This window comes from Pelecanus crispus, chromosome 15, assembly GCF_030463565.1.
Source record: "Pelecanus crispus isolate bPelCri1 chromosome 15, bPelCri1.pri, whole genome shotgun sequence".
NCBI lineage: Eukaryota > Metazoa > Chordata > Aves > Pelecaniformes > Pelecanidae > Pelecanus > Pelecanus crispus.
Genome location: NC_134657.1, coordinates 4,262,716 through 4,279,956, shown reverse-complemented (window position 1 = coordinate 4,279,956; position 17,241 = coordinate 4,262,716). Strand labels below are relative to the sequence as shown.

The 17,241-nt window shown below is 47.2% G+C and overlaps 1 protein-coding gene across 2 annotated transcripts; it reads left to right on the top strand.

Moving 5' to 3' along the window:
• The first annotated feature begins 102 nt into the window (after positions 1-102).
• Positions 103-17,042, top strand: CLCN6 (chloride voltage-gated channel 6). 2 transcript variants are annotated; one of them, XM_075721548.1, is made up of 23 exons: positions 103-186; positions 1,281-1,340; positions 2,417-2,482; positions 3,042-3,107; positions 3,802-3,868; positions 4,278-4,384; positions 4,624-4,750; positions 5,358-5,425; positions 5,534-5,592; positions 6,272-6,404; positions 7,323-7,436; positions 7,696-7,862; positions 8,802-8,935; positions 9,357-9,473; positions 9,816-9,969; positions 10,068-10,227; positions 10,373-10,479; positions 11,084-11,270; positions 12,310-12,467; positions 13,311-13,467; positions 14,190-14,297; positions 14,970-15,095; positions 16,463-17,042. In XM_075721548.1, exons 1-23 carry the CDS (start codon positions 103-105, stop codon positions 16,541-16,543), a joined length of 2,607 nt encoding a protein of 868 aa, XP_075577663.1. In that variant the 3' UTR covers positions 16,544-17,042. The 2 variants fall into 2 exon arrangements, with proteins under 2 accessions (XP_075577663.1, XP_075577664.1); XM_075721549.1 differs by lacking the exon at positions 2,417-2,482.
• The last annotated feature ends 199 nt before the right edge of the window (positions 17,043-17,241 follow it).

The following is a 17,241-nucleotide window of genomic DNA, read 5'->3' as shown; positions in this document are numbered from 1 at the left end:
CTCAGCTCCCCGCGGGCGGGGCCAGGCGGCGGCCGCAGCGGCGGCGTCACGGGCGGCGCGGCGGGCGGGGCCGGGAAGGGGCGGCGGCCGCGGCGGCGGAAGATGGCGGGGTGCGGGTCCGGGCTGTGCTGCTGCTGCTGCCCGCGCTGCTGCGGCGAGCGGGAGAGCCGCACCCCCGAGGAGCTGGTACGGCCGCGGCCCCGCGCGCCCCTGCCCGCCCCCGGCCTCGCGCCTGCTGGCGGCGGCCGCCGCCGGGCCTCGGCCCGCTCCCGCCGCCGCGCCCGCTCTGGGAGCGCCGGAGGGCGGGCGGCCCTCGGGGGCGTTGAGCGTTGCTATGGCGCTGGGCCCGGTGCCTCCGCCCCCGGTGCTGGCGCCTCAGGGCGCGGTACCTCAGCTGATACTCGGGCCCGGCGCCTCAGCCGGCGCCTGAGGGCCCGGCGCCTCAGCCTGTGCTCGGCCCGGCGCCTCAGGGCCCGGCGCCTCAGCCTATGCTGGGCCCGGCGCCTCAGCCTATGCTGGGCCCGGTACCTCAGCCTGTGCTCGGCCCGGCGCCTCAGGGCCCGGCGCCTCAGCCTATGCTGGGCCCGGCGCCTCAGCCTGTGCTCGGCCCGGCGCCTCAGGGCCCGGCGCCTCAGGGCCCGGCGCCTCAGCCTATGCTGGGCCCGGTACCTCAGCCTGTGCTCGGCCCGGCGCCTGAGGGCCCGGTACCTCAGCCTGTGCTCGGCCCACTCCCGCTCTTTTCCCTCCTGTTGGGTCCGGTACCTCAGCCGCTACTGCCAGTGCCTCGGCCTGCACTGTCCCGGTACCCCAAACAACGTCTGCTTTGGCCGGGCCTGGTATCCCAGGCCCTGTGGCCGGTGCCTCAGCCTGCACCGCTGCTCCTCCCGGGTACGGCACGGCTTGCAGCCATTAGAGGGGAGTGGCTCTGGCAGGGGCTCTCTCCGGCTGCCCGCCATAGGGCAATGCTGTCTGTGCAGGTTTCTTGTCCGATGCTTCCCTGTAACCTGTTGCTGTGAAGGAAGCTGGATGTGGGTTTAGTGCTCTGCTTTTCTGTGCTGTGGGGAGCTCCCATATAGATGTAGTCTGTTCTCACTGAGGGGAGAACTTTAAGGTAAGACCCTATACAGTTATCCCAAAGTAAGTGGTGCTCTGGTAATCCATACTCTGACTGTATAAGCAGTAGCGGCATAGGCCTTGCCTAATTTTGGCTTTGTTACCAGTGTTTATGAGCATTCCATTCTCTTGATAATTTTCCTTTCCCACGTTTGTTTGTTTTGCAGACAATCCTAGGAGAAACTCAGGAGGAGGAGGATGAGATCCTTCCACGCAAAGACTATGAGGTGGGAAACTAACTGATAGCACCTTGTGAAATTAATGTGAAAAGAACTGCAGTCTGGTTTTGATCTGTTTGAGTTTGTAACGGGGCAGGTGCTCAAAATGCATCACTAGTTAGATTGCATTGGCGCAGCAGAAATACCAAGAGTTGCTGCACTTGCAAAGAACTGCTCCTTGTTGTTATACCTTTCTGGGTTAAAGCCCTGTGAGTAGAGCTTGAACATCTACTGCTTAAGTCAGACTCTTGCTGAGAAAATTCATTTTCAGAGTCTGCTGCGTTGTTCCACTTTTTTTAATGTGAGATTTACAGGTTCTAGTGGTCTTGTTTCCTCATGACTGTAGAAAGCATCTGTAGCTACTTGGTCACTGTTGCCTTACTGTTGTCTGTGATGTCATGCTGGCTCACAGCAGATCTTCCTGTCTGTTGGATTCTGCTTCTTACAGGAGATTTTTGCGTTTTGCATGTCTGTATGGTGGCCCTGAGCTATTTAGAGCAGCTGCTGTCGGCATGGGTGTCACCAGCTCAGCCTGTTACTGCTTGGCTTGAAAAGATGAAGTTGATGTAGATAAGAGCTAGTGGTGCTTTGTGAGTATGACTGGGCAACTCTATACTGCTTTTAACTCCCTGTTGTGATAAGCTTAGGAATTGATGCCGCTCATGTGGAGAGGAATTCCTGTCTAGTGCTCCTGTTGTAGTGAGAGGTTAAATATAAAGATCTAATGTTATCCCCTGCACTGTCAAATTGGAGGTGCTTAAAAGAAGTAAAGTCTAAATCTGTACAATGTGATTTCTTTAATTTGAAGTTAATATAATCAGCCGTGTTCCTGTTTGGTTCCCTGTCTTTCTCAGCTTGGGCAGTGAAACTGGTCTGTTCTTTCACTTTCTGATTCTCAGGGTCTGACTCTGCTGGAAACCAAAATGAAGTTGTTCCCAGGAGTTTTTTCTCCTACTGTTGTTTGCAAAACTTACTGTGGGGGTTGTAATGACTTCTGTAATCTTTAACAAGGCATTCTATCCATAGTTTTTTGCACAATCTGTTGCAGATGGTTCTCTTAAATTGACCTTTTGGCATTCTTTTAGAGCTTGGATTATGATCGCTGTATCAATGACCCATACTTGGAAGTTCTGGAGAGCATGGACAACAAGGTAGGACCTTGTTCTTTCTTTTTCATTAGCTTGAGAGCTAAAACTGTGGAATTTGCCCAGAGAAATTTGCCCAGAGAGGTTGTGGATGCCCCATGATCGGAAGTGCTCAAGGTCAGGTTGAATGAGGCTTTGAGCAACCTGGTCTAGTGAAAGATGTTACTGCCCGTGGCAGGGGGGGGTGGACTAGATGGTCTTCAAAGGTCCCCTCCAACCCAAACCATTCTATGATTCTAAATATGCACCACTGCAGGAAGTTTTGTGGGATTTTTTCTTCTTTATGAAAGATTCTATGTGCTCTCTTGGTTTCTCTATGAAAAGAAGAAAAATATGTGTGGGGATTATAGCTCCCAGCATCTGTTCTGATCCTCAGGCTTAAAGTGAGCGAGATGTTCAGCACTTTCAGTTCCCTGTTTTCAGTTTGCTGTGGTCATCATCTTCTGTTGATTTATCACTCTAGCTGTAATTAAGCTGTGGACCCCAAAACCACCTTTTTCTGATCCCCATTTCTGTGTTGCTTTGACTTGGCTTTTTTTTTTTTTTTTATCCTCTTCCTAAACAGAAAGCCCAGAGATACGAGGCAGTGAAGTGGGTGATGGTTTTTGCTATTGGAGTCTGCACAGGACTGGTAAGGGTCATGCTGTTTGGGGAATTAGGAAAATTCAGGAGACTGAGCAGGAATAATTTAGAAGTCAATGTCCAAGGAGTAAACAGGAGGAAACATTCTCTTTCATGAAGTGGAGAGCTTAGTAGCTGGAGTTGTCTTTTGAGAATTACAGCATATTGTTGCTAGATTATTTTCCAGGAAGCCTTTTTTTCTTTCAGATCTTGCTGTGCTTTGTTTGCAGAGTATTCGGGCAAATCCTTTAATTATGCATACAGGAAAACTTGTCCAAAGTGAGCGCTTAACAAAAAAGGATGCCAATTTACAGTAGAACTGTTATTTTTTTTAATGTTTGGCAGTACTAGTTTCACTGCATGTGCGTTCTAGGGTGTTTGAAAATGAGCTTTGCTGACTGTATGCCTCAGTTAAACACTGGCTTTCTTCTGTGCCCTGAAGTATGTTGTGGGTGTTAAAAATGCTACCAGATTAATACTCTGAAATGCATCTCTTCAGGAATAATTCTGAGATGGATCTGTCCCAGTGAGAACGAGGGAGGCAGCAAATCTGAGTTTCTGAAGTTACTTTACTCTGAACAATGCTTCTTTTGCCTTCTTCATCTGTCCTCCCATGTGTGTGTGCTTCTGGTGGGACTTACTAGAGGGCAGCCTTTGTTACTTGTATGTAGTAATTTCTGATGGCAGATCTGTCTTTTTCATAGGTGGGCCTCTTCGTGGATTTCTTCGTACGGCTCTTTACCCAGCTCAAGTTCCGTGTGGTACAAAGCTGTATCTTTTACCTAGTGTATGGGTTCTTGTTGGACTCAGGTGACCTTTTGCTTTCTGTTGCCATGTTTTGCTCAGAACAGCTGACTCGGGTCTTCTGCCATCACTCATTTTGTTAATGATTAATCAAGTTTTCAACTTCCCTATTCAGCCCTTGAAACCAAGAAATGGTTCCAGTATCATGTACGCAGGCAAAGGCTAATCCCTGAAAGAATTAAGTGGTTTCACTTCCTTGTAGCTCAGCCTTGAGCTCTGAAAAGGAAGCCTGGCTTCCTGATGGGTTGTGTCATCTGCCCTGGCTGGATTAGGAGGCACAGCCTTGGCTCCTGATGCCAGTGGGACCCCCAGGCAGTACCAAATGATTGTGTGTTGATGGGGGGAACGCTGTTGTTTTCCTTGACCGTCCCTGCAGCGGTGGAAGAATGCACTGAGAAAGGCTGTCTTGCCTTGTCCTTGCTGGAGCTGCTGGGGTTCAACTTGACCTTTGTTTTTCTTGCCAGTCTTCTGGTCCTGATCCAAGTAAGACTTAGGTCCATTGCTGCTCCTTACGCAGCCTCCCTTTGCTCTCACACAGGTCCTGGGTATGAAGTTTCCTTCTTGCCAGAAGCACTTTCTGCCCCAAGACATCAGACTAGCTTCACAGTGCTAATTGATTTAGCTAAGCAGGGTCTCTTGGTCCCTTGCTGTGCTCTTTGATGAGATATTGTTGGTCAACTATGAAATTGATGCAGCACAGCACCAATGTTTCTTTTTTGCAGCCTGTAGCGGCTGGATCAGGAATTCCTGAAATTAAGTGCTACCTCAATGGGGTAAAGGTTCCAGGGGTTGTGCGTCTCCGGACAGTGGTGTGCAAAGCTATGGGTGTGCTCTTCAGTGTGGCAGGAGGTAAGAAGGGCTGTGTTGTCTTGATCTTGTTGGGGTAAGGAATCACTGAAGGGGGAAAAATGCTGTCTCTGCTGTACATAGGGCACAAAAGGCTTCTCCTGCCTTTCCACTAAAATTATTTTGATGGGCTGGAGCAGAGTGATGAGCCCTGAATGCATATATAGAGTAGAACATAGACAGAAGGATCAGGTCTTTGGGGGAACAAGTACTTTTCTGGGTGGGCTAGTCAGAAGTGGCTCTTTGTGGCTCAGCCCAAGAGGCACACCTGAGAATTCTCCAGAACACGTTGTCTAGAGCAACCTGAAGGAGGCTGTGTTCTAGGCAGCAGGGCAGAGTAACTTGGAGAGTTCAGAGTCCTTGTAACAGCTGTCTTTGAATGATTCCACTCACTTGGAGTGCCAAGTCTGTGCAAGTCTTCATAAACATTTGGGGGGTTGAGGGGGCAGGGGTCACCACCTTCCTTCACCTTGAGAGGAGAGGGAGGAGCTGCAAGCTTGGCACAGGGGACTGTGCCTTGGCATGGGAGCGGTGAGCTGATCTCTCCTGGCATTGTCAGCGAGGGAGAGGGGTGGGGGCGTGTGTTGCTTCATCAGTCCTGTTTTTCCAGGTCTTTTTGTCGGGAAGGAGGGTCCAATGATTCACAGTGGTGCTGTCGTGGGTGCGGGTTTGCCACAGGTTAGTGCTGGCCTGGGTCGCTGGCCTGGTCACACCACTGCTTTGTAAGAGTACTGTGAGGAGTAAGTTTCCATCTCCTACATTTCTAAAACTTTACTTTGTTTGTAGTTCCAGAGCATCTCTTTGAGGAAGATCCAATTTAACTTTCCCTATTTCCGCAGTGACAGGTACTGTACCCAGGATGTGGAGGAGGGGAGGGGAGGATGAGTGAGCAGACTTCCTTGGGAGAAGGGTGACAGGCTGGATGAATCAGTCAGTTGGCTTTTCAGTTTCTCTAGTGTCCTTGCAGTTTTATTGCAACAAGACTTTGCAGTTTGTCTTGCAGCAAGACAACACCAGGGCTTGACTATCCCATGCTGCTCTGCCCTGGTCTCCATGTTCATTGATGTTCTCTTGTACTCAGGAAATCTCTACCTATTTAAAACCTTTAATCTGAATGGGTAAATGGCTTCATTGTTGGGAACAAGCTCAGTTACTCACCCCTTATGACCAAGATATACTCTAGAGAAGGCTGGTCCACCTGCATGTGAGCGAAATCTTGCCCTTCCCACTCTGTAGTTCTTTCAAGTGATGCTGGAGCCCCACAGTTTGGAATGATTCCTCATATACTGGGCAGTTGTGTAGTGCCAGAGTTTTGCTCTGTATTTGGTGCTCTAGAGAAAGAGCATATGCTGCAACGACTTACTGAATAAATAGTGTTGCCTGCATGGCCAGCACTTCTCCCAGCTCTCACTCCTGTATCCCTGGGATATATCGATAAATGGGAATGGTCTCTTACTTTGCAGAACCTAAGCACCTCCAGAGCTCTACTTTGTTAAACTGAGATTGTTTTCCTCTTCATTTCAGGGATAAAAGGGATTTTGTATCTGCTGGGGCTGCTGCAGGGGTTGCAGCTGCCTTTGGGGCCCCAATTGGGGGCACTCTTTTCAGCTTGGAAGAAGGTTCCTCCTTCTGGAACCAGGGACTTACGTGGAAAGTGGTGAGTAATGACTCTGATTCTTTTTGTGTGTCTCTTCCTTGAGCTGGACCTTTGGGAGGACTTGTCCATGAGGACATTCAGATTATCCTGTGTCTCCTCCTGAGCTCTTCTGGCAGGAGAGAGATGGCCTGCTCTGAGTGCTCCAGAATTACCACAGATCAAGAGCAGAGATGAGTCTGGTATAATCTGGAACTATGGGGCAACTCTATAGGCAGCAGATTTAGTGTACCTGGGAGAAAGGGCTTTTGTGCCTGGGCTCTTTGCAGTCCCATCCTTTGGGAGCAGAGACAGTAGGCAGGTGCTGGATTTCTCTCTGCTTTTCTCTGCCTTGGGGAGCTGTATTGCAGCAATGCCATGTGCCTTCAGGTTGCTGATTTCTCTGCCTCTAGTGCCTACTTTCATGAAGTTGACAGTATTTTTAAAATGTGTTGGATTTCATGATGGTTTTGGCATTTCTTGTGCCAAATATCCTGTTAATGGGATTCAGTTAGTCTGTTTTTTCTCAGTGGAGATAAAAGGAGCCAGGGGATTTGCCAAGATAGGAACTCTCTCTGAGCCAAGGAAGACCTCCATTCCAACTCTAAATGAGCTGTGTTAGTGCATTGTAATTGATTTGCAACTGTAAATTAGCATCTTTGACAAAAAAAAAAAAAAAGCTTTTGCTGCAGGAATTACTAGGTGAAATTCCTAACTTCTTTTGTGGGAAACCAAATCAGATGATTATAGTAATCCGTTCTAGCCCTGCTCTCTTTTGCAGCAGGGAATGGGTGTTAAACCTCAGTACGACTGTTTTCCTAAAGCTTGAGAAGGCTCTGAGGTTCCCTTCCCCAGGCATAAATCTCAAGGAAGAGCTGACACTGCCCAGCTTAATTTTGGGAATATTTAGTTCTTCCTTTTTTTCTTTTTTTACTTCCTCAGCTTTTCTGTTCCATGGCTGCCACCTTCACCCTGAATTTTTTCCGCTCTGGGATTCAGTTTGGAAGTTGGGGGTCTTTCCAGCTCCCTGGGCTGCTGAACTTTGGGGAGTTTAAGGTAAGATTTAATACTGTTATTTCCCCCCCCTCAAGTCTTCTGTCAATTCAGTGTTTCTTTCTTTTTTTTTTTTTTTTCAATACATGCTTGTATTTCAGTGAAGGACAGTTGATATTTAGCTGCAATTGATAGCCTAAGATGGTATTGTTTCCCTTTGGTCATGCTGCTGAAAGTCTCCTCCTGTGGAGACAAAAGCGTTCGTAGGAAATTGCAGAAACTACTCTAATGCTTTTTTTTCTTTATGCTTTTCTGCATGTAGTGCTCTGAGTCTGATAAGAAATGCCACCTCTGGACGGCTGTGGACTTGGGCTTCTTCATTCTGATGGGAATTGTAGGAGGCCTTCTCGGAGCCACCTTCAACTGCCTGAACAAGAGACTTGCGAAGTACCGCATGCGGAACGTGCATCCCAAGCCAAAGCTGGTCAGGTATTTGTGCTCTCTGAGTTTGTGCAGGGATCTCTGATCTGTGTTCAGTGTCCCAAAGCAGAAGCATCAATCTAGAAGACCACGTGAGAGGGGTTGGAGGAAATCCCAGACATACTATTTTTTTAAATTACAAAATGAAACCTGCGTAGAACTCTAAAAGTGAACACCAGAAACCAGATGTTACAATCCCTCTGCATTTTTGTAATTACTCTGGTGGTACAGAGAGAGCTGCAAGCCCCCTTACAAGGGCTATGAAGGGAGCTCCCTTTATAATAAAGGCTATAGCTGAACAAACCAGAGCTTTGTCTCCATGCAGTACTTTTTATGGCTTGTCCAAACAGATGTGGAAGGAATAGCTGATTCCACTCTCTCTCTTTTTTTTTTTTTTTTTTCTTTAAATTATCTTGGTTAATTAAGTCCATGACTGAGCTAATATCTGTGCTATTTAGAGATGGAATTGTCATGTAATTCTGGAAAGTAGCTGGCTGTTTGTTCTAGACAATTCCTAAATAAGAAGACCAGGTTTAAAAAAAAAAAAAAGTGTACTTCAGCAGTTGGAAAAGAAAAGAGGTTATGAGAGACTGTGCATCAACGTGTCCAGTCCTGTCTAGACTTTTACCCTGTAAGCATCTACAGAACATCGTTCCCATGTGAACAGCCTCGTCACTGAACCCTTCCCTGTGGCTTTTTATACGTGACTACTATGTGTTCTCTGGGCAGAAATAGCTCCTTTTCGGGGCAGGCCATTAAAAAAGGGAGTTAATGCAATCCCTGGCAATGAAGTCATAGTTCAGCTTGACTTGCAGAGTCCTCTGCTTCTGATGTTGAGCTGCGGTGACTGTGTCTTCTTGCAGCCTTATCAAAGTTGTGTGCAGAGCTGGGACTGGGTTACAGGGCTGAGTGTGGCTTCAGTGTGTGGTTTCTATTGTGTACTTGCAGGGTCTTGGAGAGCCTGCTGGTGTCGTTGACTACCACGGTTGTGGTCTTTATAGCCTCCATGCTTCTGGGGGAGTGCCGGCAGATGTCTTCCACCAGTCATAGTGGCAATGACACTCTGAGCCTGCAGGTGAGGGGTCTTAATGTGAAGATTACATATCCCAATCATGTTGTTCACCCTGCGGAGAAGCACAGGGACATAATGAGCTTTTGACAGCGTGCAGTACCTAACAGAACTTCAGTGAAAGCCTACGGACAATTGCAGGAGCTTAGGGTAATAATGAAAGCTGCTCTTTGTGCTTTCGTACTTTGGCGAAGCAGCTCAAGCTGTAAATCAGGGAGCCCACTGATGCTGCAGGCCCCATCTCTGCTGTTGATATTTGGTTTGAACTTCCCAAAGTGTGGGCTGGCAGCCCTATACAGAAGGGTTATTCCCAATCTGCATGAAGGCTAACGTACGAGAGAGTGGATTTGAACTGCTCGTGTCTTTTGTGTCCTGCATTAGAGAGTGGATTTGAACTGTTCATGTCTTTTGTGTCCTGCAATAGGGTATGTCAGAGGATGTGAATTCAAGCATCAAAACTTTTTTCTGCCCGAATGAAACCTACAATGACATGGCCACACTCTTCTTCAACCCTCAGGAGTCAGCTATCTTGCAGCTTTTCCACCAGGATGGTGAGTAGCTGAGAGACAGTGCCCCATCCCATGCTTAGGTTTCAGAGCTTCATCTTGCTTGAAGCAGCCTTGTCATAAGAACCACAAGGCTAAGAGCATCTTCAGGCCATCATGGCTCTGGGGGACTGCTAGTACAACAGGTGAAAGCCTCCTCCATGGGAAGAAAAGCCTGCTTTTCCTCTCTCTTTCACTTATTCATTGTCTTCATGTGTGTTTGGACTGGGAGAATAAGTAGCTGTTGTGACATGAGCCTGCTGTGAGCTGAGGGGTGGATGGTGCAAGACTACTGTCTTTGTCTGGCAGACCTGTGTCCTGTTAGTCATGATTCTTCTTGTGTTGCAGGTACTTTCAGCCCAGTCACACTGTCCTTGTTCTTCCTTCTCTATTTCTTACTCTCCTGCTGGACATACGGGATCTCTGTGCCCAGTGGTCTTTTTGTGCCATCACTGCTTTGTGGTGCTGCCTTCGGACGCCTGGTCGCCAACCTCCTCAAAAGGTGCATTGAGTGTGCGTATGTGTGAGGGATGTGCTGCAGACACACACTGAGCTCTCAGTCAGGTTATTCTAATCTCTGGGCTCTGTGTTTCACCCTAGCTACATTGGCCTGGATCACATCTACTCAGGAACCTTTGCACTGATTGGGGCAGCAGCATTCCTGGGAGGAGTGGTCCGCATGACAATTAGCCTGACTGTCATCCTAATTGAATCCACCAATGAGATCACCTATGGGCTCCCAATAATGATCACCCTCATGGTGAGTGCCGGGTCTTAGCTCTGCCTTCTTGCATACTGCTTGAACCTGTGCTGGCCCTGAATCTCTGTTCCTTCTAGGGCTATGATGAGCCAAGGAGTCTTGTACTTGGAGCAACAACTCAGTAGACCTTCTGTTTGCTCTGCAGGTAGCCAAATGGACAGGAGACTTTTTCAACAAAGGCATCTATGACATCCATGTGAACTTGCGAGGAGTGCCTCTTCTGGAGTGGGAAACAGAGGTGGAAATGGATAAGTAAGGCTGCTCCTCTTGGCAGGGCTGTGGGTTAGAGTTTGTGGTAGGGTTGTTGCTCAGAAAGGAATGCTTAATGTGGGGGGATGATGCTTCATCTCCCAACGAAACTGGAGGAGCGCTGCTGTGAGAGGAGTTGGGAGTTGTGCATCAGGCCTGTGGCAGTAAAGAAGTGCTGGAGCCCTTTCTGAGGAGGGGTGGACAGGTAGAGATCCGAGGAACAGATTTGTGAACTTCAGCAAGAACTCTGTGATAGTGTTCCACTGGACTTTGCTTCTTGCAGAATTTCATCTTCTTACCACCTGTTGTCTTTTCCCAGTAGTGTTTAAACACTTTCTGTTGTAAGTTGGAACCTTTTTCCTTGCCTGTAGTGCATCATTGATGCAATGTTATGTTAAAAAAAAAAAAAAGTTAAATCAGTTGTGCCAGCATTGGCTTAATAATGCAGCGAAGGTGAGCACACAGGTACAAGGAGCAGGCAGAACTAAACTGCAGCAGACTCCTTCAGGATCTCATTTGGGGACTGGTTTGTTTCCTTGTTTGTCCATCACCAGCCTTCTGTCGTTGACATGATGCATGCAGCAATCTTGGATTTCTGTTTCCTCAGACTACGAGCCAGCGACATCATGGAACCCAACTTGACATATGTCTACCCACACACCAGGATCCAGTCCCTTGTTAGCATCCTGCGCACAACCGTCCATCATGCCTTCCCTGTGGTGACTGAGAACCGGGGGAATGAGAGGGAGTTCATGAAGGGAAATCAACTGATAAGTAACAACATCAAATTCAAGGTAAGAACCATAGAATAGTTTGGGTTGAAAGGGACCTTTAAAGGTCATCTAGTCCAACCCCCCTGCAATGAGCAGGGACATCTTCCACCAGATCAGGTTGCTCAGAGCCCCATCCAACCTGACCTGGAATGTTTCCAGGGATGGGGCATCTACCACCTCTCTGGGCACTCTCCATGTGCCTTAGCATAGCTTCTAGGAGGATGTGCTCCATGATCTTCCCAGGCACAGAGATGAGGCTGACAGGTCGGTAGTTCCCAGGGTCCTCCTTTCTAAAAATGGGTGCAATGTTTCCCTTTTTCCGGTCACCAGGGACTTCACCTGACTGTCATGACTTTTCTCAAGTATCATGGAGTGTGGTTTGGCAACTACATCAGCCAGTTCCCTCAGGACTCTGGGATGCATCTCATCAGAAGATGCTTGTTTGATAAGTTGAAGGGTAAAGAGCTTTGTTTTGCTGGTGGAAGGCCCTTTATTTTGTTATCTAGGCTTTTGTCAGTGCAGTATTCAGGTCAGAGATAAGCACCTACTGCAATACAAAATTTTCAGGGACTCAGTTTCATTCCGTTCTCAGGTCATGGTAAAGGCAGAAGAGTGGGCTGCATTTCTAGAGGCAAAAGTTAAGAGGACTAAATAACCTGTTTAGGATAGACATGGAAAAAGTTTGGATTTGACACTGAAGTACGGAACACACCATTGAGATCAGCAGTAGGTGCCTAAATGCTCCTCTCCTTTGTAGGAGGAGTAGTGGGGCAGATGCTTTAGTCTCTTGGGAAACTTAAAATTGAAGGTCAGAATGAATAATGAACGTACTTGTGGCATACTTGTGCTCTAGCAAAAAAGGGTGCCCGAGTTCCTAAACCGCAGGTTCCCTCTGTCCAAGGAGAATAGAGTCCTATTGGCTATTCTTACAAATACTGCAGCAGCACTAAGGAACACTTTTATCTGGTGACATAAAGCTATGATCAAATAGTTCATAGTTTCTCTTGGATAACTGTTGAGCTGCTTGGGGGCGTATCTGAAAATTGTTTGTTGTATTCAGAAATCTAGCATCCTCACCCGAGCTGGAGAGCAGCGCAAGCGTAGTCAGTCCATGAAATCCTACCCTTCAAGTGAATTGCGTAACATGTGTGATGAGCACATAGCAACGGAGGAGCCACCAGAAAAGGAGGATCTGCTGCAACAGATGCTAGAGAGAAGGTGAGATCCTGGTAGGCACAAACGTATGGAAACAGGGCGTTTCCGTATGTTGAGATGTGTTGTGATACTTCATACAGTCCCTGTCATTCCATATGTCAGAGGAAACAGTGCTAGTATCCACTTTTTAGGAGAAATGACTTGTCAGTTCTCATCAGCCAGTGCCAGGGCTCACACCTGTGACTGAGTCCTAGGCTAATGGCTTGATGGCATCTGGTGTGTTAACTTAAATTTCCTTCAAACACCTATCCAGAAGTATTTCCTGGAGAGGGTGGAATACCTGGGGAAATATCTTGTGTGTAGAAATCGATGCCCTCTTGTCTGCAAAAGCCTGAGGGCTCTGCAAAGCTCACTCCTCCCAAGAGAGGAGCTAATGACTTGGTGCCATAATACTGATACCACCTTTCTGGTAACTGGGCTGAGTCACCAGGCTTGTATTGCAGTTGCTTCCAAGCAGAAGCCCAGTCTAGTGAATCAGTTTCTAACCTAGTGATCGTGACTCTTATGAGTGGAGTCCTGACCCTGACATTTTGCCAGATGCTTCAGCTTTTATTAGAATCTTAATAATTTGGCACTGAAAATTGCTTTAGTAGCAAGTGATTTGAAATTGAGAATTAGGAGACTGTCTCCATTCTGCTGCTGTTGTCATACTTTGCCCATGGTAATAGCTCTTGACCCCTTTCTGCTATTTTGTTTGGTGGAGAAAAAACTTGCCTGTCTTTAGCAGGAGTCCCTGAAACGTTCAGGAGAGTGTTGTAAAGAGCTGAAGTAGCTGTTGTTTTTTTGGAGGTGGAGGTATTTGACTCTCAAGTTCATGCAACTTATAACATGTTAAATCTGTCACAGATATACTCCCTACCCCAACCTATACCCTGACCAGTCTCCCAGCGAAGAGTGGACCATGGAGGAACGCTTCAGGCCTTTGACCTTCCACGGCTTGATCTTGCGCTCACAGCTCGTCACCCTCCTTGTCAGGGGTGTTTGTTACTCTGAGAGCCGGTCGGTGAGTCTTCCTAGTCAGGAATTGTAGCAGAGACATCCCTACCTTCTCAGCTGAGAAGGTTGGGAACAATATTTATGGGCTGCCAAAAAGAATTTACCTATTTTTACACTTTTTTTTACACTTCAAGGAATGCATCTGTGTTTTAAAAGCTGCAGACAGATAATGTGAATTCTCCCTTGCAGCTCTAGAATAAAGAGAATTTAATTTCTGGTTAAGCACCCCCAGGAAAAGAGGAAAGCTACTGTTTGAAAAAATAAACCAACAGACCCACTTGTTGCATAAAAGTGCAATCCTGTCAGAACTGGAGAATGGAGGGGCAGATACTAAGTACAAATAGAGCAACCAGCAGTGGATACTGTGTGTTTTTACTGCTGCGTGCTGAGGTCTTACCAGGAGAGTGTCAGCTGTGTCACCAAGACCAGTATAAGCATTTGTGTTTGAGGCCCATCTTCCACAAGGCTGATTTGTTGCTGCCCTCCAGTGTTGAGTGTAGATCTGTCAGAGGTTGGAGAGCAGATCTGTTGCTCTCTCAGCTAAATGCCTGTATAGATTTGGGCTTGCACTGCTGCATTCTGAGGTGAACTGCTAGGAGTACCTCTGCAGAAGTTGTGTATGTGGGCGTGGGAGGAGAAGGAGATTGGGAGGCATCGTTTGCTCTGCTGCTTGCAGCCCGTATACTATCTGGGATGGTGACACATCAGTGGGATGTGTTTTAATTGCAGAGTGCGAGTCAGCCTCGTCTGTCCCACGCAGAGATGTCAGAAGATTACCCCCGTTATCCAGATATCCATGACCTGGACCTCACGTTGCTGAACCCTCGCATGATAGTGGTAAGAGATGCACTGCAGTGCCACAGTGTTTCCTGGTATATGTTTAGGACTGTCCCAAGCCTTTAAAAAAAGCTGAGAGCATGTTTAATTTCACCCTTGGGTGCAGTGACCAACATTCTGTACTTCTCATGCATTCAGTCAACCTTGTCTGCATGTGGAAATCAATCCTGATACCTCCCATGAGGTAACATCACACACAAGTGCTTTACTTTCAGAATAAAATGTTGCCTGTCTAGTTTAACTTACTTCCTTAGATTAGACTCCCGCCTGGGTGAGATTGGACAGGCAAACTGCTGGTATCTGTTTGGAACTCTATGTGCTGGCAGCTCAGTCAGTGGCAGGCCTGTCATTGTCTTTGTGACAGGAAGGTTGCTGTGTAGGCCAAAGTGCTTTTTTAATATACGCTCTTATTTTCATGGACTTGCATTTATCCTGCTCGGAGACTTTCTGCAGCATTGGGCTTTTAAGATCATAGGTTACAGTGTTCAAACAAACTGTGACAAATTCAGGTTCCTGAAATAATTTCATATTTGTGGAGAAATGGAAGATGCCCACAGTCCAATACCCTGTCCAGAGATCAGTGCATTGGAGGAGTTGTAGGAATTGCTTGTTAGTGATTCCCAGGGATAGTGAAAATGCTTCTTGTAAATAATATAATTGTTTTTCTTGTAGGATGTCACCCCATACATGAACCCATCACCCTTTGTTGTGTCTCCAAACACTCATGTGTCACAAGTCTTCAACCTGTTTAGGACAATGGGACTCAGACATTTACCAGTTGTGAACGCAGTTGGAGAGGTGAGTCCTTATCTCCATTTTGTCTTGGCTGAGCAAGGAAGCTGCTGTGGTTTTTGCAATGCTTTCCACCTTTGGGAGAACTAAGATCTCTTTTAACATCAAACAGAAATGCTTTAGAGAGATCAGAATGTGATCTTCTTAAGGCACTGAAGCATTGTTGATTACTGTGACTTTGTTACCATCTTTTGTGTCCAAGCCTGCTTCCCACTTTCTCTGCAAAGGGCAGGACATGCAGTTTCTCTCCTGTCTCAGGTTGGCAGCATGTGGAAGCTCTTACTGTCTTGTACCTGTTGAGAGGCCTTGAGCTCATCAGAGGCCAGTAATTTGGCTTCCTCTTTGACAGCTTTATTCAAGGCCAAGAGCAGAATTTCCTGTGTGTTGGGGCAGGAGGTTTTTCTGCTGGAAGGGAACTTGCATTCTGTTCCTACTCAAAGGAGCAGCAAAATAAAGGAGTCTTTGAATAATTTGTGCTTGATTCGCTGTACTTGTCTCTTTGCCATCTACAATGCTCAGAAATAGTCAGTAGGTGTCAGTAATTTCCTATAAACATAATGAGAAACTGTTTCCCTTAAGCCTGAACTGGTCTGTCCCTATGAGACAGCCGTGCTTTCTCTGCCTCTTGGGAGTTCCTAATAGCTACTCTGCAGAGCCTGTTGGTTGAAAACAAGAGATGTTGATTTGTTCCATCTTTAGTACAAGATGCTCTTGCAGTACTGGAGACCAGCCTACTTCTAAACTCTTTCAATGTGTAAAATCACTGAGGTGTTTCATCAGCTGAAACGTATGGTTTGACTGTTTCTCCAGCAGGCTGGGAGAGGGTCCCTTTTGTGACTGGCCAGCTGGTGATGGCCAGTGTGCAGTCACCACTTAGATAGTCTTTACCGTTTCTCTGGGTCTTTAGAGCTTCCTAGAATGTATCTGATCTGAGCTATCTGCAGTCATGTCATGTGGCATGCCAGAAATGTCTCTAATGAAGCCATAAGAGACAGCTTTGTTATTTCCAATTACAGTTTTCACTTTCCAATGGATTTTGTTACATCCGTATGCTGTCTAACATGGACAGGATTTCCCTTCCTAGGCAGGGGTAACTACTGCTGTGTCCAGACACGATAGCAGCAGTTTAGCTACACCCAAACAGATGGCTTAAGCAGTGTCTTGCCTGTAGATAAGTGCTGGGAGAGGGAGGGGCGTTTTTTGTGACGAGATTTGAACTTGAACCCACTGTAGTTCAGCATTGGTCAAGAACTGCTTGCAGGTTCCCTCTTTTTTGGGGGTTGGAAAGAACAACAGCTCTACCATGCACGTCTCTTCGTGGCACATCTGTGATACTGACTTGTATCTTTTTTCCTCTTTTCTTCCTCTTTAAGATTGTTGGGATAATCACTCGGCACAACCTGACCCACGAGTTTCTGCAGGCAAGACTGAGACAACACTATCAGACCATTTGATGCCCCTGCCCACCCTGCCCCACTGTCGGTGTGGCTACCTCCCTCTTCCAAGCCTGCACACGCGCTCGCATTCTGCTTGGACCCCACAAGGCCCAAGACTTGCCGTTTGGCTTCTCACATGCATATCAAGCCTGGGGAGCTGGAAAACATCTTGCTAGCCAGAGAATTAGAGGAGCTGCCTGAGCCCAGAGCTGTTGATTGGTCTCAGGCACTTGGTTTGACCACTCTTGACCCAGGTTTTTTTCTTTTCCTGTGCCCCAGTTATCTCCTTTCATCAGATGTTGTCCTGACACTGTATGTTTTGTTTTGGGTTTTTTTAAGGGTTGGAAAAAAGAACCATCTAGTTCCACTGTGTCCTGTGCAGAGAACTGCAGCATCTTTTCCCTGTCCTCCTGTATGTCTCCCTTTTCCTCTTCCTCCCTTGTTCCTGCAACTGTTGCCTTATTTGTGTGAGAAGGGGGTCGCTGTCAAGGCTGAGAGGAGATACTGAAGTTTGCAATTATCAAATAGCTGCTCTGGAAGATGACTTTTCTCAAAAGCAGTATTAAAAACCCCTACTCTTTGGAAATACACCTCTCTTTGCAGGTGCTCCCAGTTGCCCATGTTTTTCCACTCTGGCTTCATTTCTTCCTAATTTCTCTCCTCCTTTCATGGGGAAGCATCCCTGCTGTGAAGTTTTTGACAGCAGCTGACTTTTG

Coding starts and splice junctions, on each gene's coding strand:
- CLCN6 (XM_075721548.1), top strand. CDS start 103: ATGGCGGGGTGCGGGTCCGGGCTGTGCTGCTGCTGCTGCCCGCGCTGC. Junction 2,483..3,041: donor TGGAGAGCATGGACAACAAG/GTAGGACCTTGT, acceptor CTTCCTAAACAG/AAAGCCCAGAGATACGAGGC. Junction 13,468..14,189: donor GTTACTCTGAGAGCCGGTCG/GTGAGTCTTCCT, acceptor TTTTAATTGCAG/AGTGCGAGTCAGCCTCGTCT.